Source organism: Mercenaria mercenaria, chromosome 3 (assembly GCF_021730395.1).
Source record: "Mercenaria mercenaria strain notata chromosome 3, MADL_Memer_1, whole genome shotgun sequence".
Lineage (NCBI taxonomy): Eukaryota > Metazoa > Mollusca > Bivalvia > Venerida > Veneridae > Mercenaria > Mercenaria mercenaria.
Window position 1 is genome coordinate 90802368 of NC_069363.1, and position 25255 is coordinate 90827622.

The 25255-nt window shown below is 35.4% G+C and overlaps 1 protein-coding gene across 7 annotated transcripts in view; it reads right to left on the reverse strand.

Moving 5' to 3' along the window:
* Nucleotides 1-1946: 1946 nt before the first annotated feature.
* LOC123524075 (uncharacterized) overlaps nucleotides 1947-25255 on the reverse strand; it is a 128562-nt gene continuing 105253 nt past the window's right edge. For all 7 annotated transcript variants that reach the window (XM_053539255.1, XM_053539254.1, XM_053539257.1 and 4 more), the window contains 3 exons: nucleotides 21955-22042; nucleotides 21152-21190; nucleotides 1947-19922 (listed from right to left, as the gene is read on the reverse strand). In XM_053539255.1, the coding sequence (XP_053395230.1) occupies nucleotides 17562-19922; nucleotides 21152-21190; nucleotides 21955-22042 (2488 nt within the window). In that variant the 3' untranslated portion in view covers nucleotides 1947-17561. The remainder of the gene's footprint in view (nucleotides 19923-21151; nucleotides 21191-21954; nucleotides 22043-25255) is intronic.

The window sequence follows — 25255 nt, forward strand, 5'->3', positions numbered from 1 at the left end:
TCGACCTTTTAGCTAGGGGTCTTTGTTTTACGCATGACACATCGTCTCATTCTGTGGAACATTTGCACCAAGTTATATGTATAGAAGAGATCTCTCAATGGATTACACAGTTTTCGACCGGACACAAAACAGATCCTGTTGATACCGTGTTCAATTTTGACCTCCAAGTGTGACCTATACATATAACTTGGAGTCCAGGTTTATGTAAGACACACTGTGTTGTTATGTGGACAGTTGTGTCAAGAAACATTAAAATGCCTTAATGGATGGTCGTGTTACAGACAAGAAAGTAAATAGCCCTATGTGACTTCGACCTTTCAGCTTGGTGTCATAGTATTCCACAAGATATGTCACATTATTTGTTAGAGTTTAAGAACTATGGATAGGACACGAACGTACGGACAGTACGGAAGGCGCCAAAGTCGTCGTCGAAGAATGAAATTTGTAAGTGTAACCCATAATTTAATTTGGGGAATACAAGTTTTTTTAGGAACTGCGTTAGGATCTGGACAATTTTTTTGCATTATCCAACAGAAAATAGGCACACTTGTGGCAAAAGGTGGCCTTTTACACCTTTTCGAAATGAATTCAGTAACCCAACTAAGATTTTAACCGGTGCATGTTTCGTGTCGGCTTCGGTTCACAGTGTTATCATGTATAGCAGGTAACATAAATTACTTTTCCATTTCTGACACTGATATAACATGGACAGGATTATGATTGACAAACGGTGTTCACTAAACAATTTCACTTTATAAACAGATTGTTTCCCTTGTGTTAAGAGGGTTTAGGGTAAGGTCTCTATTAAGTATCCACTTAAAATGCTTTAAGAAGCGCGTCACTCTTTGAAAACGCTTTGAATATGAAGTGTCTCAATAATTTGACCCCGATAAGCAAGGTATTTGATGAGACATTCTCAAAAGTTGACAATATCCTTCCACGTTCGGACTGAACAGCAGTGTTAGGATCGATGGCAAAACTGACGGCGAATTATGATAATACTACACTTGTCTCCCAGAGAATGTTTGTAGGTGGATTCCCGACGTCGATTAATAGATTTGTTTAAAAAAATTATAGACGAATGCATCGGTATTATAATATACCATTTTCTGGTGCAAAATTATTTTAAATCTGGTTGTATAATCTATCATTTTATGCATCATATAAACGGGCACAAAAGAATTGAAAATCGTTGATGTTTCAATATTTATGAAAAATAATTTCAATCTGGCTCACCTCGACACGAGCGGATGGTTGGAATTTTTACTTTGTACTGCATCACTGTTATAAATATACGCATTTTAAACATTATACCCGTTTCGATGTTGCCCCTCTTAGAAAATGACCTTGCGGTGTAACGCTTAAGTGGAACTATGATATTTAAACGGATTCCATGATCGCAAAAGGATCATAAAATATAACGACAATTTCTTGCATAATTCCTAAGATATGGTCCGTATGCTGAAATTAGAGCTACTGAGCAAATAACCCATGGCAACCATACATCTATATTCCAAATTTGATGTCGATTCCATGCTATACTCTGGACAAGCAAATGAGAAAGAACGGACAGACAGTTCAAGTTCTATATGCTGCCATTTGATGAACACCCTACAATACACTGATATAATGCGCGAAACCGTGCGAGGAAATTTGTTTAAAGAGCTATTCGGAAGCAGTACAAATCTGACTAAAGTCAATCTATCAGGCGGTACATCCAGATAATTTGCACAATACTTTAAGACGTAACCCAGATTCTGGTGAATAAATTCTGATATTTGAGGATTTATTAGAAATCTAAATGTTGTCAATGAACAGATGGAAGAATATACATGACATCTGGCTATACATAACGTATCCTTTTTTTTTTTGAAGGGTTAAATATTCAGGCATCGCTGCACCTCGCAAACAACTCTCTCATTCCGCTATATGGAAAAAATACAACAACACGTGTAGAACATTTTATTGTTTAGAACACAAAAGAGTAATATATGGGATATACATTGACAAAAGAAAAGAAAACAAATTCCTAAAGACTAAAGCCTACTGTGATATGATGTCTTTGAGACATTCAAATATACTGTTTAACAAAAAGCATTCTTTATAGTTTGTTTGCGTAAAAATGACAATTGTTGAAGATAACAGTGTGTATAAAAATGGTCCCGATGCAATGAGTGATGATTTTCTACTCTGAAAAAAAAAAGAATGATAAATAATATATATGTCTTTGAAAATATGGTAAAAGTAAAATGACCAGCACGTTATAAGAATTTATCATATGTAAAGAAATCATTTCCACTGCATTCTCTTAAAAAAAGTTTAAAAATAAATTTTAAGAGTAAGTACCGTGGCTTAAAGAGAACAGTTGTAAGGAATGATACTGCCCGGAGGTAGACAGATAGAACATAAATAAGTTGAACAGACCAACATTTAACATTTTTTGAAAACCGTCTGTCTGTTTTAACTATTTCCAAACTATTTCGTTTTAAATAAACATCGTTTTAAGGCATTAACATAAAAACCTGCATTCGTGCGTTCAAGAATAATTAAAGGGGGGAAAATACTTGCTATTCCTATTCTATGTGTCAGGTTTATCTATTCCAATTGCAAAAGATTGCACAATTTAGAGACCCAATTTTGGGTCCTATTTTATACAGTACTCACATTTCTTTCCTGCAACAAGGTTATGTGGTGTTATTTTATTTATTGCAGCGTTAAGAATGTGTGTATTATAACTGCATGAACAATATATTGCTAACATTTTAGAAAAAATGTAAATGACGGATATGAATGACTGTAAAATGTATGTTGCACCTAATATCGCAAAAGTACGTGTGTCAGTAAGAGACAGGTCGACTAGGCTTTTAGGATGCCTCATTTATAAATACGTAGTCATACTGCGTAGAAATGTTCTAGTTTTGTTATAAACATGGAAACTAAAACGCTCACGGTAAAGTTATTTACAAAGGAAGAACAGAGTAAAATAAAAAGGAAGAAATGATAACTTTAAAATTAAATGCCATAAAATGATGAGACAATCATTCGAAGACTAGGTGCATAACAATTTAGAGATGTTAAGAGATGCAGAAAAGTGAATACGAACTAAGTTCATATCAATTATTTTACATGAATTTTTGAGATTCTGAAATGTATACAAAGAGGAATTTCATCAGATACTGCTTTAACTGTTTTTCTTGTAATATAAATTATTTGAGTACTTCACTTACTAAAGGTGCGGATTGAAATATCCAGCTCGTGGGTAACTGCTTAATGTTTTTCTTTTAAGCACTATCTTGTAATAGTAACGTATGTAAATTGTATACATGCATGAATTACAGCACGAGAGTCATCTTACACATCAGCGCGAGACCAGATTTTCCACTACCGGTAAAGCACGGGAAAATTCTGTGTGACATGAGAGAGAGAGAGAGATAACTATTAAACACGTTAATTAAGAAAAAGACATGTAAAAAGCGTGCAACTTTGCCACTTTACAATTTTATGGAAACTGTATAATCCGATCCATATATCAAGGCACAATTAGCAGTCGTTAAATAACAAACGTGCGGAAAAAAATTACCCTCTTAACTAAATGACCAGTCGCCCTCCGTCACTCAACAAGAATGATAAGAGGTTAAGAGAAGTTGTTTACAGACGAACTACAATATAGTTTTTTTAATTGCTTTTAATTAGCTTCCTGGGATTCACGTAAAGTTTCTGTTTTGTCAAAGAATTTTTTAGACTTGTTTGTTCCTTATATTTGGACTCCCGTGACAGCTCTGAATTTGATAAAAGAAGGACCTGATAATAAATTATTTAGAGAAACTCCAGCGAAGCAAACATGATCAAAGAGCAGTGGCTTAATTTTGATTTTTAGCAGAAATGTTTCTTTAAAATAAGTACATTTTGTAACTTTATGCAAAAACTATGAACCCAAATGCAGTTCCAGGGACCTGGCTTCAACAAATTTGGCAGGGGGCTTCATCTTTCTTCTTAGAATAGCATGTAAATGTAAGGATATAAAGTTTGATGATGATCCACCAAGTTATTCTTAATTAAAAGTTGTTCAAAAGGACTTTGTACGTTTACCCAAATTGTCCGTGAATACAATCAAGTGAACCATTTGACTTGACAGGGGTCAATCCAATGATGCAAGTTTCAGTACATAAAGAGGTCATGTTGACGACGGACGATCGTAGCCGGGACATCCACCTATACTAAATAGTCGCTCTGAATCCTTTGATTAGGGAAGTTAAAACACGACAGATATACATGTATGTTGCTCTGAGAAAGAAAGCTTTCTCTTTGTCACAATAATAGAATTAAATTTAGTTGTTCTCTAACGGGTTCATAATCACCAACGTTCTGAGACTCAAATGCAAATAGTCACATATGTATTTACCATGATTGCGTAGATAATCTGCTATAACTTAAAAAGGTCCAGAAAGATGCATTCTCGTATGAAATGAACAGTGGCAAAATTAAATCTTTTTTCACAACAAAAACTTTAAAACAAATCAAATTTAAAATGCAGATTAATACAGTATTTGTATTACAAACAGCAAAAAGGCAAACTGTTTTTCTGATAAAATTATGATTAACTATGATAAAGATTTGTAACAAATGTATTCAGTGAATTCCTTAGTATCAAGTTATTTCGAATATCATATCTGTGCAAGCCTATCTTCTATATGAACAAAATCATTTTAAGTGAGTATATTAAAAACATATATTGAAATTTAATCACAATAATAACAAAGCAAAATCTTCAAATTCGAAACAAATTATGACCAAATCAAGTGAATACTGTCCTGGACCATCTGTATATTTATCTAAAACACTAGCAACAATTTCATCACATCAGACTAGCATGACGGTATAAACATAAAACATTACTTCGACTATTGATAGTATACTACCAAAAATCTCTGTAAAGACGTCGAATTTAAATAACAACAATAACATAGTTATCAGACCGTCTTAACAGTATAAATTCAATTTCAAAACATTTTCTGGCATGGAATGTATTAATTGTTTATAAAATATTTTGCCATTTCATAATGCTGGATTTTTCAGCATTTTATGTGAAACAATGATCCAATACATAACTTTAATGAATTCCCATAGCACAAATGCTCTGCTTCCACTATAATCAATAAATGCTAGGATACAACAAATGATTAAAACAAATGATTAAACAAGAGGACCATGATGATCCTGAATCGCTGACCTCTTCCCACATTACCCAGTTTTGAGTATGACGTCGTTTTTTCTATTATTTGAAATAGTGACCTAGTTTTTGAGCTCATGTGACCCAGTTTTGAACTTGATCTAGATATAATCAAGATAAAAACTCTGATTAATTTTCATGAAGATCCATTGAAAAATATGGTCTCTAGAGAGGTCACAAGGTTTTTCTATTATTTGACCTGTTGACCTAGTTTTCGAAGCTACGTGACCCTGTTTTGAATTTTAACTAGATATCATGAAGGTGAACATTCTCACTAATTGACAGGAAGATCTCATGAAAAATATGGCCTCTAGAGAGGTCACAAGGTTTTTCTATTTTTATAACTACTGGCCTAGTTTTTGACTGCACGTGACCCAGTTTCTAAACTGACCTAGATATAAACAAGGTGAACATTCAGATCAATTTTCATGAAGATCCATTGAAAAATATGGCCTCTAGAGAGGTCAAAAGATTTTTCTGATTTTAGACCTACTGACCTAGTTTTTGACCGCAGTTGACCCAGTTTCTAATCTGACCTAGATATCATCAAGATGTACATTCAGACCAACTTTCATACAGATCCCATGAAAAATATTGCCTCTAGAGAGGTCACAAGGTTATGTTATTATTTGACCTACTGACCTAGTTTTTTATGGCACGTGACCCAGTTTCAAACTTGACCTAGATATCATCAAGATGAACATTCTGACCAATTTTTATGAAGTTCCATTCAAGGGTATGGCCTCTAGAGTGGTCACAAGGTTTTTCTATTTCAAGACCTACTGACCTAGTTTTTGATCGCAGTTGACCCAGTTTCAAACTTGACCTATATATCATCAAGATAAAGATTCAGACCAACTTTCATACAGCTCTCATGAAAAATATGGCCTCTAGAGAGGTCACAACGTCTTTTCATTATTTGACCTACTGACCTACATTTTGATGGCATGTGACCCACTTTCGAACTTGACCTAGATATCATCAAGATGAACATTCTGACCAATTTTTATGGAGATCCATTCACAAGTATGGCTTCTAGAGAGGTCACAAGGTTTTTCTATTTTAAGACATACTGACCTAGTTTTTGACCGCACATAACCCTGTTTCGAACTTGATCTAGATATCATCAAGATGAACATTCAGACCAACTTTCATACAGATCCCATGAAAAATATGGTTTTTACAGAGGTCACAAGGTTTTTCTATTATTTGACCTACTGACCTACTTTTTGAAGGCACGTGACCCACTTTCAAACTTGACCTAGATATCATCAAGATGAACATTCAGACCAATTTTCATACAGATCCCATGAAAAATATGGCCTCTAGAGAGGTCACAAGGTTTTTCTATTATTTGACCTACTGATCTAGTTTTCGAAGGCATGTGACCCAGTTTCAAACTTGACCTAGATATCATCAAGGTGAGCATTCTGACCAATTTTCATGAAGATCTCATGAAATATATGGCCTCTAGAGAGGTCACAAGGTTTTTCTATTTTTAGACCTACTGACCTAGTTTTTAACCGAACGTGACCCAGTTTCGAACTTGATCTAGATATCATCAAGATGAACATTCTGACCAACTTTCATACAAATCCCATGAAAAATATGGCCTTTAGAGAGGTCACAAGGTTTATCTATTATTTGACCTTCTGACCTAGTTTTTAATGGCACGTGATCCAGTTTCGAACTTGACCTAGATGTTATCAAGGTAAACGTTCTGACCAAATTTCATGAAGATCTTGTGAAATATATGGCCTCTAGAGAGGTCACAAGGTTTTTCTATTTTTAGACCTACTGACCTAGTTTTTAAAGGCACGTGACCCAGTTTCAAACTTGACCTAGATATCATCAAGGTGAACATTCTGACCAATTTTCATGAAGATCTTGTGAAATATATGGCCTCTAGAGAGGTCACAAGGTTTTTCTATTTTTAGACCTACTGACCTAGTTTTAGATGGCACGTAACCCAGTTGCGAACTTGACCTAGACATCATCAAGGTGAACATTCTGACCAACTTTCATAAAGATCCCATGAAAAATGTGACCTCCAGAGTGGTCACAAGCAAAAGTTTACGCACGCACGTACGGACGGACGGAAGGACGACGGACGCCACGCGATCACAAAAGCTCACCTTGTCACTTTGTGACAGGTGAGCTAAAAACAGTCTTGAAGCTACTTTACTTACGCAAAATACTTCTGGACCCATATTACTGAAATTGTTTACACCAAAATTATCACGTGAATGTATAAATATTACAAACTGTCGGTCTTGTTAAAAGTTATGTTCTTCAGTTATAAATAACATAAGGTTTTGAAAATCATATGTTACACCAGTGTCTTTTTATTATACATTATTTCATCTGCCAAGCATTTATCAATTTTATTCGACGAATTTGATAAATTGTGTGGAAAGACAAAAACACCACAAGCTAGCTTTTCCTCCTAAAACACCAGAATGTTTTCTTTCTTACCTGTTATAGACGAAGTCAATTCAACCAACGTCTACTCTACTTACAATGACATCAACTAAATGTATTATTACACTAACGTAATACAACAAGAGCTGTCAGTGGACAGCACGCTCGACTATTCTCAGTGCTTGATAGTATAAAATAAGCAATGAGTAAAACTTGAACATTACAATAAGCATATTCTAAGTCGAAAAGGGGTCATAATTCAGTCAAAATGCTTGGTAGAGTTGCCTCCTCCTTTTTACAGACAGGGGTCATGATGGAAAACAAGTATGCAAAATATGAAAGCAATATCTCAATGGACTTTGCAAATATTTGGGGTGGTAAGCAAACTTTAACATTTATTCTAAGTCGAAAAGGGGCCATAATTCAGTCAAAATGCTTGATAGAGTTGCCTCCTCCTTTTTACAGACTGAGGTTACGATGGTAAACAAGTATGCAAAATATGAAAGCAATATCTCAATGGACTTTGAAAATATTTGGGGTGGTACGCAAACTTTAACATTTATTTTAAGTTGAAAAGGGGCCATAATTCAGTCAAAATGCTTGATAGAGTTGCCTCCTACTTTTTACAGACTGGGGTCATGATGGTAAACAAGTATGCAAAATATGAAAGCAATATCTCAATGGACTTTGAAAATATTTGGGGTGGTACGCAAACTTTAACATTTGTGTGACGCTCACGCTAACGCTAACGCCGACGCCGGGGCGAGTAGGATAGCTCCCCTATTCTTCGAAAAGTCGAGCTAAAAATGATATAATCGCTTTATTTCACAAATGACGTCAGGCATGTGTTACAGTTCTTTTTCAATATTCTTGACAGGCATGAATATTGCAAAATGAACTACAAGCAAATGAAATCTGATTTTTAAAAAGTCATACATAAAATGTTTATAGTATGGTGAATTGAAGTTGCAGACATGTACGTAATGGTAAATTATATTTGAACCGTCACCGTCTGAAAAAATGTGGTTATCATAGTATCATCTCACTTCTACTGAATTACGACTGCGCAGAACACAAATTACAACAAATTAAAAATTCCTATTATATAAGAAAAACATTAGAAGTACATATAAAAAACAAAGAATATGAAAACGTACAATTATGCCCAACATATTACGAGGTAACAGAAATATACCATGTTGAAATGTGATGACCTTGAATCTAACATTCCATGTTGCGCTTGACATTGTGCAGTTTTGTTTAATACCGTTCACATTGTGCAGTTTTGTTAATACCGTTGACGATTTGTTTGTTTTGTTTGTCGCACTGACATAATCGTAGGTCATATGGCGACTTTCCAGCTTTGATGGTAGAGAAAGTCCCCAGGTGCCTCTACGTGCATTATGTCATCACGGGCGGGAACCTAGGTAGAACCGACGACCTTCCGTAAGCCAGCTGAATGGCTTCCTCACATGAAGAATTCAACGCTCCGAGTGAGGCTCGAACCATCATCGGTGTGAAGCAAGTGATGTGAAGTCAGCGACCTTAACTACCTGGCAACATAGGCCCCTATACCATTGACAAGGTATGAAACAACAAGAAAATGTGTCTATTTTCACATATTAAATACGAATACTTTAAATAGTAAAATATTAGAAAATCATGAAATATTGCATCTAAAATTTAGTGAAAAAACAGTATACATTACACTTAAACACATGATGATCCTCTATAAATGTTAACAAACAGTGTTTGAATTTTTCTTTTGAGAGACTTATAAACAACCAATCTTATATTGTATTAAGGTATTGGACCCCTAAAAGTAATGTTTTAAAAATGGCATTTGCTTGGTATATTCTTAAAGTTGATCATGTTTCACACTGTGTTGCAAATTTTAAACAACTTTTACCGTGCCGTTTTTTTGTAAATTTTGTATATTTTATGGTATTTCCTCACGCTCAGGAAGAGACAAAATTCAATGTGATGGCCACTATCTAAAACGTTTGCAGAAAATTCATTAAAACATTAATTTTGATAAAAGAAACATCAAACTATTGTTAAACAATTATAAAACACAAAATAAAACTTTAAAAATCATTTTTGTCTAGGGTGCCTCAAGTAAACAGATTTAATGAGACAGAATTCTAACTCCAACATTGAAAAATTAAGGTCGAATCCGGTGGGTCTGTTTTGAATTTTGCTCACTTCATTCAAAAATAACCTTGGGGCAATAGTAAAACCTACCTGCATTTCTTCCACAATATGTAATCTAAAGAATGAAGGCAAAATAGAGAACTTTTACCGCACGTAACTCAGTATTTTTAAAGATGTCTAACTCTACCCCTCCTGATTCAGAGGTAAATTCACATTGAACAGCAAAAAATTGCTTATAAAATGAAAATTTTCCACTTTTGTACAATTCATCCATAATTAGTCTTGAAAGAAGTAAAAACTTACTAGAAAAGAGGAAAACATGGAGAAAAAAAAATTGGTCCCAGTGGGGTTTGAACCTACGCCCCCCTGAAAATTGCAGTCAAAGTAGGTTTATGGTAGGAATTGAATACTCTTCAAAAAGGAGATACTCTATTACGGGTCCAATACCTTAACTTAGAGTTATAAAAGACCTTTCGTACTATGTCTACGCTATACAACTGTAAATAGTACAAAATGCACCTGGCAAAAGTAAAACTCAACAGACAGCAAATTGTTTGCACTTCATTTTAAGAACTGCAAAACCTGTAACAAAGTACAAAACTAATAAAAATCAACGTATCAAAAAATAGATTTATGAAATATACATAACAGACAACTTAAAGATATTCTTACACCATGCTCAAATGCTTTTGGCAAAGTTAATGTTAATACATACTCTAAAAGGTGATAAAATGTCCCTTATTCTTAGCTTTATTTACTTCAACATGGCACAACAACAAACACTGTATAAATTGCACAGTATTTCATATAAAGAAGAACGACAATCAATTCAATTATAAAACTACTACTAAAAACAACAGCACTTTGATTATTGCCATATAAAACAATCAGCAGCAACAAAAACTACAAACATATCACAAAAGTGAAATAAATGTACACTAATTTTTAATACCAATACTGATTCAAAGTTGCAAATACATTTACTCAGGTCTGGATTCCTTGACGAAAATTCAGACTCAGATAAAATAATCGGCCACACTGTCGTCCAGTCATCACTTATCACAGACTTACCACTTATTTAATAAGCAATGCTCTTTTGACAAGAATTGTATCTCCTTCTTTCTCTCTTTAAGTCTATCTTTTATTTCTTTCTTAAAGTAAAATGTTTGGTACAAAGCGTTCACGAAAACGAGCCGAAAGAACTACTGCCAGCTTCATTTGAAGGCCAAAACTGTTCAATCTTAAATTCTGCCTATGTTGTGACCAGAGCGTTTCCAGAAAGTTTTTAGTTTAACCATCCTCTGTCTAAAACAATTTATATATGTGTCGTACAATAAACGACATGTGTTACATCTTTTTTTCTCAATATTCTTGACAGGCATAAATATTGCAAAATGAACTACAAGCAAATGAAATCTGATTTTAAAAAGTCATACATAAAATGTTTATAGTATGGTGAATTGAAGTTGCAGACATGTACGTAATGGTAAATTATATTTGAACTGTCACCGTCTGAAAAAATGTTGTTATCATAGTATCATCTCACTTCTACAGAATTACGACTGTGCAGAACATGAATTACAACAAATTAAAAATTCCTATTATATAAGAAAAACATTAAAAGTACATATACAAAACAAAGAATATGAAAACGTACAATTATGCCCAACATATTACGAGGTAACAGAAATATATCATATTGAAATGTGATGACGTTGAATCTAACGTTCCATGTTGCGCTTGACATTGTGCAGTTTTGTTAATACCGTTGACGATTTGTTTGTTTTGTTTGTCGCACCGACACCGTTAAATCGTAGGTCATATGGCAACTTTCCAGCTTTGATGGTAGAGAAAGTCCCCAGGTGCCTCTACGTGCATTATGTCATCACGGGCAGGAACCTAGGTAGAACCGACGACCTTCCGTAAGCCAGCTGAATGGCTTCCTCACATGAAGAATTCAACGCTCCGAGTGAGGCTCGAACCATCATCGGTGTGAGGCAAGTGATGTGAAGTCAGCGACCTTAACTACTTGGCAACGTAGGCGCCCTTATACCATTGACAAGGTATGAAACAAGAAAATGTGTTTATTTTCACATATTAAATACGAATACTTTAAATAGTAAAATATTAGAAAATCATGAAATATTGCATCTAAAATTTAGTGAAAAAAAACAGTATACCTTACACTTAAACACATGATGATCCTCTATAAATGATAACAAACAATGTTTGTTCTTTTCTTTTGAGAGACTTATAAACAACCACTCTCATACTGTATTAACTTAGAGTTATAAAAGACCTTTCGTACTATGTCTACGCTATACAACTGTAAATAGTACAAAATGCACCTGGCAAAAGTAAAACTCAACAGACAACAAATTGTTTGCACTTCATTTTAAGAACTGCAAAACCTGTAACAAAGTACAAAACAATTAAAAATCAACGTATCAAAAAATAGATTTAGGAAATATACATAACAGACAACTTGAAGGTATTCTTACACCATGCTCAAATACTTTTGGCAAAGCTGATGTTAATATATACTCTAAAAGGTGATAAAATGTCTATTATTCTTAGCTTTATTTACTTCAACATGGCACAACAACAAACACTGTATAAATTGCACAGTATTTCATATAAAGAAGAACAACAATCAATTCAATTATAAAACTACTACTAAAAACAACAACAGCACTTTGATTATTGCCATATAAAACAATCAGCAGTAACAAAAACTACAAACATATCACAAAAGTGAAATAAATGTACACTTAGTAATTTTAATACACAATACTGATTCAAAGTTGCAAATACATTTACTCAGGTCTGGATTACTTGACAAAAATTCAGACTCAGATAAAATAATCTGCCACACTGTTGTCCAGTCATCACTTATCACAGACTTACCAATTATTTAATAAGCAATGCTCTTTTGACTAGAACTGTATCTCTTCTTTCTCTCTTTAAGTCAATCTTTTATTTCTTTCTTAAAGTAAAATGTTTGGTACAAAGCGTTCACGAAAACGAGCCGAAGGAACTAGTGTCAGCTTCATTTGAAGGCCAAAACTGTTCAGTCTTAATTCTGCCTATGTTGTTAACAGAACGTTTCCAGAAAGTTTTTAGTTTAACCATCCTCTGTCTGAAACAATTTATATATGTGTCGTACAATAAAAGACTTCTTTACAATTTGGTTGACTTCAATTTTTTCTCAATTTGAAATTGTTTAACCTTCGAAAGGTATTAAATTTTAAACAAGGATCTTTATATCTTTAAATCCGTTGACACATTTTGTGATAGATAACATAGATTTATGAGCCAATCACACCAAAAGATTTCATGACACAAAACCATACCATGAATCAAGATTAATGGAACATTAGTAGCGCGTTAGTGATCACATGCTGAATGCCATATCGGCTATTATTATTACCCAGATAACCCCGATTGATATGCCTAGAATAGTGCTCAAAATGACAAAGTTTATACAAAAAAAAAACACTATAAATTCCTACATTTATCATAGTAAGCTGACGAATAACTGCAGACGTTTCATCTTCTGTCAGGCTTGAAAATTCTGGAAGATCTTACCAAATGCTATAATAACAAACTTGTGAACTTTTAACTGACATTCAACTATTCATATTACTAACTTAGCATGGCCTCAAATATAAATTGAGCCGCATCATGAGAAAACCAACATAGTGCAGTAGCGACCAGCATGGATCCAGACCAGACTGCGCATGTTGTTTTTCTCATGGTGCGGCTCAATTTACAATCACCAGCAATTAATTTTGACAAAAGGCTCATCTTTAAATCTGTCTGTTAGTATATAAACACAGTTTTCTTAACAAGGCTTAACATCTCATTTCTCAAAAAGTCACAAAACAACATGTCTCAACACCCTCCCTCTTCATATTGTGTGCATTGCACATTTTTGTAAAAAATATATTGAATGAATAAAAGCACCATAAATAAACGAATACATGTTAAAAACTATTGCTTATTGAAAAGTATGGTACATATAAGATCTAAAGAATTCATATAATTTACAGTCAAACCCTGACTAAGCATCCAACCAAAAAGAGACAAAATATGACAGCTTAACCCTTATCATGCTGGATACGAGTCATTCTGCCCTTTCGACCAGCGTTGATCAAGATCAGCCTTCACATCCGTGCAGTCTAATCAAGATCTGCACTATTCTCTACAGTATCTTTTAGAGGAATGGCTGCTTAATACAGGTGGCCATAAATGCAGCTTCAGCTGTATTCACATTTGGTATACTTTCATTAAAAACAATGTTCAAATGAAAGAGAATCAACACATAACTCTCGTGTATAATTATAATATTAAACTGAAAACTATTTGTACATACAAGCGAATTTCTCTGCCCATTGAAACAAAGGTACACGAAACTTGTGTCATTATACGTAATACACTAGGTGTCTAAACACACACTCATAAGTTTAAATAGGGCAGCTAGTGTATTTTTCTCTTTTCATTAACACATCAATTTGCATGTGTCATGTCATAACATATAAAAGCATAATACATGCAGTATATCACATGTGAGTAATTGTATCAGTACAAAATGTTTGATGTTACAATATCATTTACATATATATTGTCTATATATACAAAGAAACAAACAAGGCACAAGATGTTGATGAAAAATAGCACTTTTTCTTTATATACAACCAAAAGCTATTTTATGTAAAAGTGAATTTATCAATCAAATCTAAAATGGGCAATTGTCCAAATTACCCTAAACATGTAACATGCAAATAAATTTACATGTTACTCATATGTTTGAAGACAAAATAATATATCAGGAACATCAGCATTCCCTTTCATACAAAATTACTTATTAGAGTTTTGTTCCGATGGGTTTTAAGTCACAATGGTATGATTTTAGGTCTTAAAGGTACTTTCAGTTTTTGACGGTGAACGTAGACCGCATATTTTCCCTCTGTGATATATTGCAGGTATGGGCGGACACCTGCATCGAACCATCGACATTCCGCAAACCAGACAGATAGCTTTCTAACATGTACCGCGCAAGGTTTTGAACTGACAGCAGTATGGGGCAAGTGGTATCAAGTCAGCGGCCAGGAAGGCCCCTCTGCATAGTTTTGCGAATTTGGAAGAAGACAGTAATCAGTCAGAACGTACCACAGCAGCATGTTTTTCTTTACTAAATGACAGATTAAGTGTCGAAAAACGATAGTTCCTGTAATTACTGTATTTAATTTTTTAATCCCAACTTGCTTTGGTAAACTTTTAAAAACAGTTATCCATGTGTACATTTGTCAAAATACTGTTGTAAAGTGACCATAGTCTTTTAACAACAGTTTTTTTGTGAGTAGTGTTTGAATGGTATAAATGTTATTAGCCGACAAAGGTTTACTTTCAGTGAATAAGTAGATATTTAAACAAGAGGACCATGATGGTCCTGAATCGCTCACCTATCTCCACATGACCCAGTGTTCAACTGAGTATGACATCGTTATTTCTATTATTTGACATAGTGACCTAGTTTTTGAGCACATGTGACCTAGATATCATCAAGATAAAAAATTCTGACCAATTTTCATGAAGATCCATTGAAAAATATGGCCTCTAGAGAGGTCACAAGGTTTTTCTATTATTTGACTTAATGACCTAGTTTTTGAAGGCACGTGACCCACTTTTAAACTTGACCTAGATATCATCAAGGTGAACATTCTCACCAATTTTCATGAAGATCTCGTGAAAAATATGGCCTCTAGAGAGGTCACAAGGTTTTTCTATTTTTCGACCTACAGACCTAGTTTTTGACCGCACATGACCCAGTTACGAACCTGACCTAGATATCATGAAGATGAACATTCTCACCAATTTTCATGAAGATCCATTGAGAAATATGGCCTCTAGAGAGGTCACAAGGTTTTTTCTATTTTTAGACCTACTGACCTAGTTTTTGACCCCACGTGACCCAGTTTCGAATCTGACTTAGATATCATCAAGATGAACATTCTGACCAATATTCATGAAGATCTCATGAAAAATATGGCCTCTAGAGAGGTCACAAGGTTTTTCTATTTTTAGATCTACTGACCTAGTTTTTAACCCCACGTGACCCAGTTTCGAACTTGACCTAGATATTTTCAAGGTAAACATTCTGACCAATTTTCATGAAGATCCATTGAAAAATATCGCCTCTAAAGAGGTCACAAGGTTTTCCTATTTTTAGACCTACTGACCTAGTTTTTGACCGCACATGACCCAGTTTCGAATTTGACCTAGATATCATCAAGGTGAACATTCTGACCAATTTTCATGAAGATCCATTGAGAAATATGGCCACTAGAGAGGTCACAAGGTTTTTCTATTTTTAGATCTACTGACCTAGTTTTTAAACCCACATGACCCAGTTTCAAACTTGACCTAGATATCATCAAGGTGAACATTCTGACCAACAATCATGAAGATCTCATGAAAAATATGGCCTCTAGAGAGGTCACAAGGTTTTTCTATTTTTAGATCTACTGACCTAGTTTTTAACCCCACGTGACCCAGTTTCGAACTTGACCTAGATATCATCAAGATGAACATTCTGACCAATTTTCATGAAGATGCATTGAGAAATATGGCCTCTAGAGAGGTCACAAGGTTTTTCTATTTTTAGACCTAATGACCTAGTTTTTGACCCTACGTGACCCAGTTTCGAACTTGACCTAGATATCATCAAGATAAACATTCTGACCAATATTCATGAAGATCTCATGAAAAATATGGCCTCTAGAGAGGTCACAAGGTTTTTCTATTTTTAGACCTACTGACCTAGTTTTTGACCCCACGTGACCCAGTTTCGAACTTGACCTAGATATCATCAAGGTGAACATTCTGACCAATTTTCATGAAGATCTTGTGAAATATATGGCCTCTAGAGAGGTCACAAGGTTTTTCTATTTTTAGACCTACTGACCTAGTTTTTGATGGCACGTGACCCAGTTTCGAACTTGACCTAGATATCATCAAGATGAACATTCTGACCAACTTTCATAAAGATCCCCTGAAAAATGTGACCTCTAGAGTGGTCACAAGCAAAAGTTTACGGACGGACGCACGGACGCACGGACGGACGACGGACGACGGACACCGCGCGATCACAAAAGCTCACCTTGTCACTTTGTGACAGGTGAGCTAAAAACAACAACAAAAAAAAAAAACAACAACAAAGAACAAATCAACTACTATTTGTTTCTGTTTCACTATATTTCAGTTTATAGCTTTTACCTGTTTAGATATCAGAATGAATCGTGAATATCAAAGTTTTGCTGTATTTGTGTATAATGCGTGTACATATCTGTCTAATTGCAAGGTACAAGATCATTGTTCATGTAGATAAGTGTGAAATAGAAGTTTTGTGTTACAATGTAACATTTTATATGACTGTAAGAAGACAGTTATAAAATTCTGAAATATTTTCTTTGTGATGATCCAAGGCATACCGTTAGTGTTGTTGGATTTGAAGTTACATCAAAATAATTTTAATTAAGTTACACGGCGCACTTCCAGTGTTTGATGGTAGAAGAATACCTAAGTCCCTGCTAATGGCATTATTTCAGTCATGGTAGGCACCCTGGTAGACTATCGACCTATCGTATACCAAATGTCTGGCTTCCTTACAATTACGTTGGTTAGGAGCAAGTGATTCGGAGTCAGTGAGCTTTAACAATTGGCCATTGAGGCTTTTTAAAACATATGGAGATCATCATTTTTGCATTGACTTTGCAACCTCGCATGAGACATATCCAGTTTGTACGTTTTGCAGCTTTCTATTTGTTTCTGGACTCTCATTTTCTAGGCTGCTTAAACCGGAGTCTGATCCCCTCTTACTACCTTGATCTTCCCCGTTATTCTGTTTCTCAATATTTCTCATTTCAACAGAAGGTTGTTCTTTGTAATAATTTCCCTGAGGTATAAATTGATGATCTACATAGCCATTTGGTAATTGCATTTCACTGGTCGGCACATTATTTGGTCTTTGTGATTCATTTGTTTTATTGGTATTGCTATCTGGGATATTTTCTTTAGGTTGATCATTGATGAATGCCACCATCCCCGATTCAGAAGATAGTGACCGGTCCGTACAGTCACTACCAGTGTAACTCTCTTTAAGCTGACTGTCAGTTTTCTGTGCTGTAGTGAGCCTATACTGGGGGTTGACATCATTACCATCAGATGCCGCACAAGAAAATGTAGCACGATAATCTGTATTTGTTACATACCCTGGCGAGGTCTGATCAGTTGATTTTGGCATAGAATTATTTTCTGACAATATGTAACCACTATTAGCACTAGATGTAGAGTCAACGGTTTTTGAAGCACTTGGATACGCAACATCTCGTTCACCTTCGCAAGAAGAAATGTTGTTTTCAACTGTACTATAATATATTTGGCTTTTAATAGCAACCGAGTGGTTCTGAACATTAGGTGAATACATTGCACTTTGAGCAGCAGGAACTGGAACAGCAGAATGAGACGTATATCCTCCAGCTGCCTGGTTATCAGTAACAACATTAGAAGACATACGATTGTGAACAGAAGGAAGTGTCATACTAGCCTGATCAGAAGCAGGAGTAGGAATCTTAATATTTGGATCTTCTGAAAAATTGTTAGATTCAGTAGAAGGAAGATTAGATGTTGCGTGCGAACTTACTGGGTAGGAATTCAGTGAGGACTGTGTTAAGTGTGAAATATTCGGGCTTGTTACAGAAGTTACATAACCCAAAGAAACATCCGAGTTCTGTTTGCTGGTTTGACTTTCTGATACAGAAACATGTGGATGGTCTGATTTTTTATGTGGATTAACATATGACATCTGGACTGGGGTTCCATGTATCCTCTCTGACACTGGTGTTCCAGTGTTAGACAATGTGACATAATTAGTACCTGAGTTTGCCTGCTGCTGAGGGGCACATTTTACCGACATGTTTGGCATGTCAGTAGTCGTAACATAACCTGAGGCCTGATCATTTTCATTTACTGGCTGTGATAAAGATTTCGAAGAGTTGGATGGAATGTGAATCATAGGTGTACTGTTATTTGTTACTTTTATGTAGTCGCTTCTACTTGTACCAGACTGAGGCTTTACAGGAGATGATGCATCAGCACGTGTAGGTGATGAAACAGTTTCTTCCTCAATACTGGAATTATCACTCTCATCCATACTTCTGGGGCATGGAATTTTGGTTAATTGTTGGAAAGAAGCATCTGCCAAGACTTGATCACACTTACTTTCATTATCTTCTTTGCTTTTATTTTGAATCTCGTGTTCAGGTAAATTGACTTGATGATTATCTGCTTTTATGTTTGTGCTGATGGTAGGTGATTGAGCTGTAATATAGTCAGGAGGAAACAAAGCATTTACATTATCATGTGGCGACTGTGCTTTAACATAGTCAGGTGAAGACCCAACACTTGTATCTGCAACATGACCAGTTGAATTATCATTTTCCCGATCTGAAAAGGAACTATTATCAAATGAACATTCAGAAAATGCTAAAGGCTTTGGTATAATAATACTACTTGTTTTGAAACTCGAGTTAATGACTTTATCACCTGACACGTAATCAGGTATTTCATTATCACTGTTAGCATTATTTTCATCAACATCTTGGCCATTATCATTTATCATCTTTTCTTCTGATATACCTAATGCCGCTTTTGAATAAGCATCGCTCACACCAGAATCCCCAGATTCCTTCTTTACCCTCGTTTTCACAACTGTTTCATTAAGAACAGTATCTCTGTCCACATTTTTCACAAGCGTTTCACTACCAGTCGCACTGTTCCCATTCATCACAAAACCAACTTGAGCTACTACTGGCTCTGTTGGAATAAAGCCCAAGTTATCTAAGGAAGTATGCAAACAATCCAGTTCAACTGAAGGAGAGCCAGGATCTGTGTCAGGCCTCTGACCTTTTCCTAATGCTGCAATACAGTAGCCATTAGGCAGAATTTGTGGGTTGTTCAACAGAGATACATCAACAAACTTAGGTTGCTCTTTAAACTTGCAAGCCGGTGGTGTCATCGGGTCAAAACCACTGTCATTACTATTCTGACGTTCAATCTGAAATTCAAAATCACATGTCTTCCTTAAAACGACAGGGTCGTGATCAACCTAGATAGCTCATCGAAGTGTTTACCTTAATCTAATTATACAAGGAATGGTGTAAATGGCAATTTCTGCTGAATAAATGGCACATAACTATTGATCAATCAGTCCTATATGACCCATAACGAAACCTGGACAGTGCCAGGGAATATGCTATCTGTCTAAATATGATTATCATTGGTACAAAAAAGAAATTGCTAATGTTAAAATGAAGAGATACATACTTTTATATAATTCAAAGACACATAATTCTAGACCACTTGTACTAATTGGACTTAAGATGATGGTGAAGATGAAGCATTGCTTTTTAAGATTTGACACACAAAAAATAATGGAAAATCCTCTTATGAAATGCATTAAATATAATCATAGAAATATAGTTTTTAATTAATATGTTGTTTACGTAATGAGCAAATATAGTATTTTTATTATTATAGTAAATATTATAAATATTGTTAAAAAATAATTTACTCTGTCTATGAATATTTACTATTAAGTTTGTATAAATGTGGTACTTCCATTTTGCAGAACATATCTGATAACAATCAGGAAATATGTGACAATTCTATCTTTACCCCTTGACATACAGTCATTAAACTATTGTGACCAAGGTTTGAATTTAGTTTAATATTTCTTTACATAAATATTGCTTTCTTAATTATAAGCAAATATAATATCGTAAACCTTGACTCATTATATTACAATATTCCTTAACAAATTGAATACCAGACACCTTGAAAACAAGAAAAGAACAGACTATGCTTATGGATACCGATGACTAGAAGGAAGATTAGGTGTCTGGTTAATGGACAGCTAGACACTTTCTTGTTTTGTTAGGTTTTAAGCCTTACTGATACAGATCCAAGGTACCCCATTTTCCTTATATATAATTCTACAATCCAAATATTGCATTAAACTGCAGTGGTGAGGGACAAGTGATAAAGATTAAGACTGCGTGACTGATTTAAATGATGTTGGACAATTTCTACATTGCACTGTTTGGTATTTCTAAACCTATCATTCGCCCAATGTACACAAGATAATCATGTGTACCTGTTCAAGTGTACTGAATCATCTACACTAAAAACATGCTTGCTTATTTTACTGTAGAAAAGAAATTATGATAATTCTCAGATAAAAACAAGAACAGCATGCATATTTAACTCATTACTTATACTACTTACAGGTCGAGTTGATGATCTGTCAATTTCTCCCTCTTCCACCTGTAATGGTAAAATTCAAAATAATTCACAAATTAAAATATGGTGTATATGCTATAGTAAATTTATAAATTTTAAAGGAAAGTTTGATATGTTGGTGCATGACAATTAATTGGTATAAAAAGATCAAAATATGCTTTGAACATTAAAGACATTTTTGTTATTGTACCACAGCCACATCCATAGTATTTTTGCTATAAACATGTTAGAAAGATCAACTGCAATACCAATTTGTTATATTTATCTCACGTCACCCTGCTGTAACTGGTTATAAAACAGAATTTTTTTTCAAGTTCCTGCCCATGTAAACAGTATTTTGGAACAATAAAAACATTATTTTAGGGCAATTCATTTATTTTTAAGAATTTCGAAATTTAACAAAAGATCCCCTTGAAAAGTTCTTAAACAGTGTTCACGATAATCTGTGGAAGTTTGAACAAATTCTGAGTTTGAATTGCATTACGTTTAGTACAAACAGACACAGATAATATGAATCATTAATATTTGTAGGGGACTACTTTTCGTGGATTTCATGGTTGAGTCAATCCACGAAATAAAATCCATAAGAACAAGTAAAATTCCCATTCATTTTATATTCAAAAGTTGAAATCCACAAATAGATATCCCCACGAAATTGCTGTTTTGACCAAAATCACGAAATTTCATGCCCACGAAATTAAATGAATTTACAGTAGCTGAAAACAAATCTATATTCCACCTCACACACAAGATTTTGAGGGACCTAATTAAAACAGTTAAATACTTACTGTATCATCAAATCCAAGGGTTAGGTCTTCCGGGACAGTAATATCTGCTAAACCTTTTACAGTCTTCTCTGCTTTCTTTTTACACTTCCTACAACATTGAAAATATTTTCCTATTACCTACAAATATATTCTTTGTAAATCACATATTTCTGAGGAGCACTTGCGAGTATGTGCACTTTCTTGTAAGGAAGTGCCACAAATTAAGGTCTATCCCTGTATCTCCAGGTAAGAAAGCACTGCACATATTACCTAAAGTGACATTCGATCCCTATATCACATGGTAAGAAGCATTGTAAAAAGTGCCAAAAGTGAAATTCTATTCATATATCTCCAGGTAAAGAAGCATTGTACACAGTACCAAAAGCGAAGTTCTATCCCTGTATCTCCAGCGAACAAATTATTATACATAGTGTCTAAAGCAAAATTCAATTCCTATATCCCCTGATAAGGAAGCATTGCAAACTGTGCCCAAAGCAAGGTTAGATCCCTGTATCTCCTGGTAAGGAAAAATTGTATATAGTGCCCAAAGTGAAGTACTATCACTATACCTCCAGGTAAGGAAGCATTTTAGATAGTGCCTTAAGCAAAGTTGGGTCCCTTCATCTCAAATTAAGAAAGCATTTTACACAGTGCCAAAAGATTTCATTTCAGGAAGCATTGTGAAGTGCAAAAAATGCGGTCTGATCCCTCTTTCTCACGGTAAGGAAATATTGAAAATAATGTCCAAAGTGAGGCTGGATCCCTCTATCTCCAGGTTGAGTCACATATTGGGGTAAGGAGTTGTCTTTGTTAGATAAGTATGCTTGATGGGTCAGCAAATGCCAACTACAGATATCACTATAGGTGATAAATACCCCCAACAGGCAGATCTGATACATGGAAAATGTTGTGATCATGATACTAGTTTAATGGAAATCCTTCCAGTACTTAAGAAAATATGAAACAAGACATAAATTTAAGCATTTTGATATTTGAACTGAGTGTGACCTTGACCTTGGACTTTGTGTACTGGGTCTGTGTCTACAAGTCATCTTGATGAGATTAGGTTTAGCCGATATGTAGTGCACACAAAATTAAGTAAATTGTCCTTGACCTTTAAGTGTGACTTTGACCTTGGACCTAGTGACCTAGGTTGTGCACTCTGCATGTCACCTTGATGTAGTTAATAATTGATGGTAGTTTTATGACCAGCTTTTCAGCTGTTAAGAAGATATGGTGACAAGAATTTAAGCTATTTGACATTTGACCTACAAGTGTAACCTTGACCATGGGCCAAATGATCCGGTCTGTGCCCTCTGCACATCATCATGATGAGGTTAACAATTAACGCTAGTTTTATGAAATTACTGTTGGTGCATGTACTGCTTGCACAGGCAGTTGTATACTGAAACCTGGAATTACTGTTGGTGCAAGTACTGCCTACACAGGCAGGTGTATACTGAAACATGGAATTACTGTTGCTGCATGTACTGCTTACACAGGCAGTTGTATACTGAAACCTGGAATTACTGTTGGTGCATGTACTGCTTACACAGGCAGTTTTATACTGAAACCTGTAATTACTGTTGGTGCATGTACTGCTTACACAGGCAGTTGTATACTGAAACCAGGAATTACTGTTGGTGCATGTACTGCTTACACAGGCAGTTGTATACTGAAACCTGGAATTACTGTTGGTGCATGTACTGCCTACACAGGCAGGTGTATACTGAAACCTGGAATTACTGTTGCTGCATGTACTGCCTACACAGGCAGTTGTATACTGAAACCTGGAATTACTGTTGGTGCATGTACTGCCTACACAGGCAGTTGTATACTGAAACCAGGAATTACTGTTGGTGCATGTACTGCCTACACAGGCAGTTGTATACTGAAACCTGGAATTACTGTTGGTGCATGTACTGCCTACACAGGCAGTTGTATACTGAAACCAGGAATTACTGTTGGTGCAAGTACTGCCTACACAGGCAGTTGTATACTGAAACCTGGAATTACTGTTGGTGCATGTTGTGCATATACAGGCAGGTGTATACTGAATCGAGGTATAACTGTTGGTGCATGTTCTGTTTACACAGGCAGGTGTATACTGAATCGAGATATAACTGTTGGTTCATGTTCTGTCTACACAGGCAGTTGTATACTGAATCGAGTATAACTGTTGGTGCATGTTGTGCCTACACAGGCAGTTGTATACTGAGACCTGGAATTACTGTTGGTGCATGTACTGCCTACACAGGCAGTTGTATACTGAAACCAGGAATTACTGTTGGTGCAAGTACTGCCTACACAGGCAGTTGTATACTGAAACCTGGAATTACTGTTGGTGCATGTTGTGCATATACAGGCAGGTGTATACTGAATCGAGGTATAACTGTTGGTGCATGTTCTGTCTACACAGGCAGGTGTATACTGAATCGAGATATAACTGTTGGTGCATGTTCTGTCTACACAGGCAGCTGTATACTGAATCGAGTATAACTGTTGGTGCATGTTGTGCCTACACAGGCAGTTGTATACTGAAACCTGGAATTACTGTTGTTGCAAGCACTGCCTACATAGGCAGTTGTATAATGAAACCTGGAATTACTGTTGGTGCATTTTATGCATATACAGGCAGGTGTATACTGAAACCTGGAATTACTGTTGTTGCAAGCACTGCCTACACAGGCAGTTGTATAATGAAACCTGGAATTACTGTTGTTGCAAGCACTGCCTACACAGGCAGTTGTATACTGAAACCTGGAATTACTGTTGTTGCAAGCACTGCCTACACAGGCAGTTGTATACTGAATCGAGGTATAACTGTTGGTGCATGTTGTGCCTACACAGGCAGTTGTATACTGAATCAAGGTATAACTGTTGGTGCATGTACTGCTTACACAGGCAGTTGTATACTGAATCGAGGTATAATTGTTGGTGCATGTTGTGCCTACACAGGCAGTTGTATACTGAATCGAGGTATAACTGTTTGTGCATGTTCTGCCTACACAGGCAGTTGTATACTGAATCGAGGTATAACTGTTGGTGCATGTTGTGCCTACACAGGCAGTTGTATACTGAATCGATGTATAACTGTTGCTGCATGTTCTGCCTACACAGGCATGTGTATACTCCAAGAATTACTGTTTGTGCATGTTGTGCCTACACAGGCAGTTGTATACTGAATCGAGGTATAACTGTTGGTGCATGTTCTGCCTACACAGGCAGTTGTATACAGAAACCAAATAGAACTGCCAATGCAAGCTCTGCCTACACAACACTTGTATATTGCAACTAGGTATTATGTGTTTTGCAATGAAGC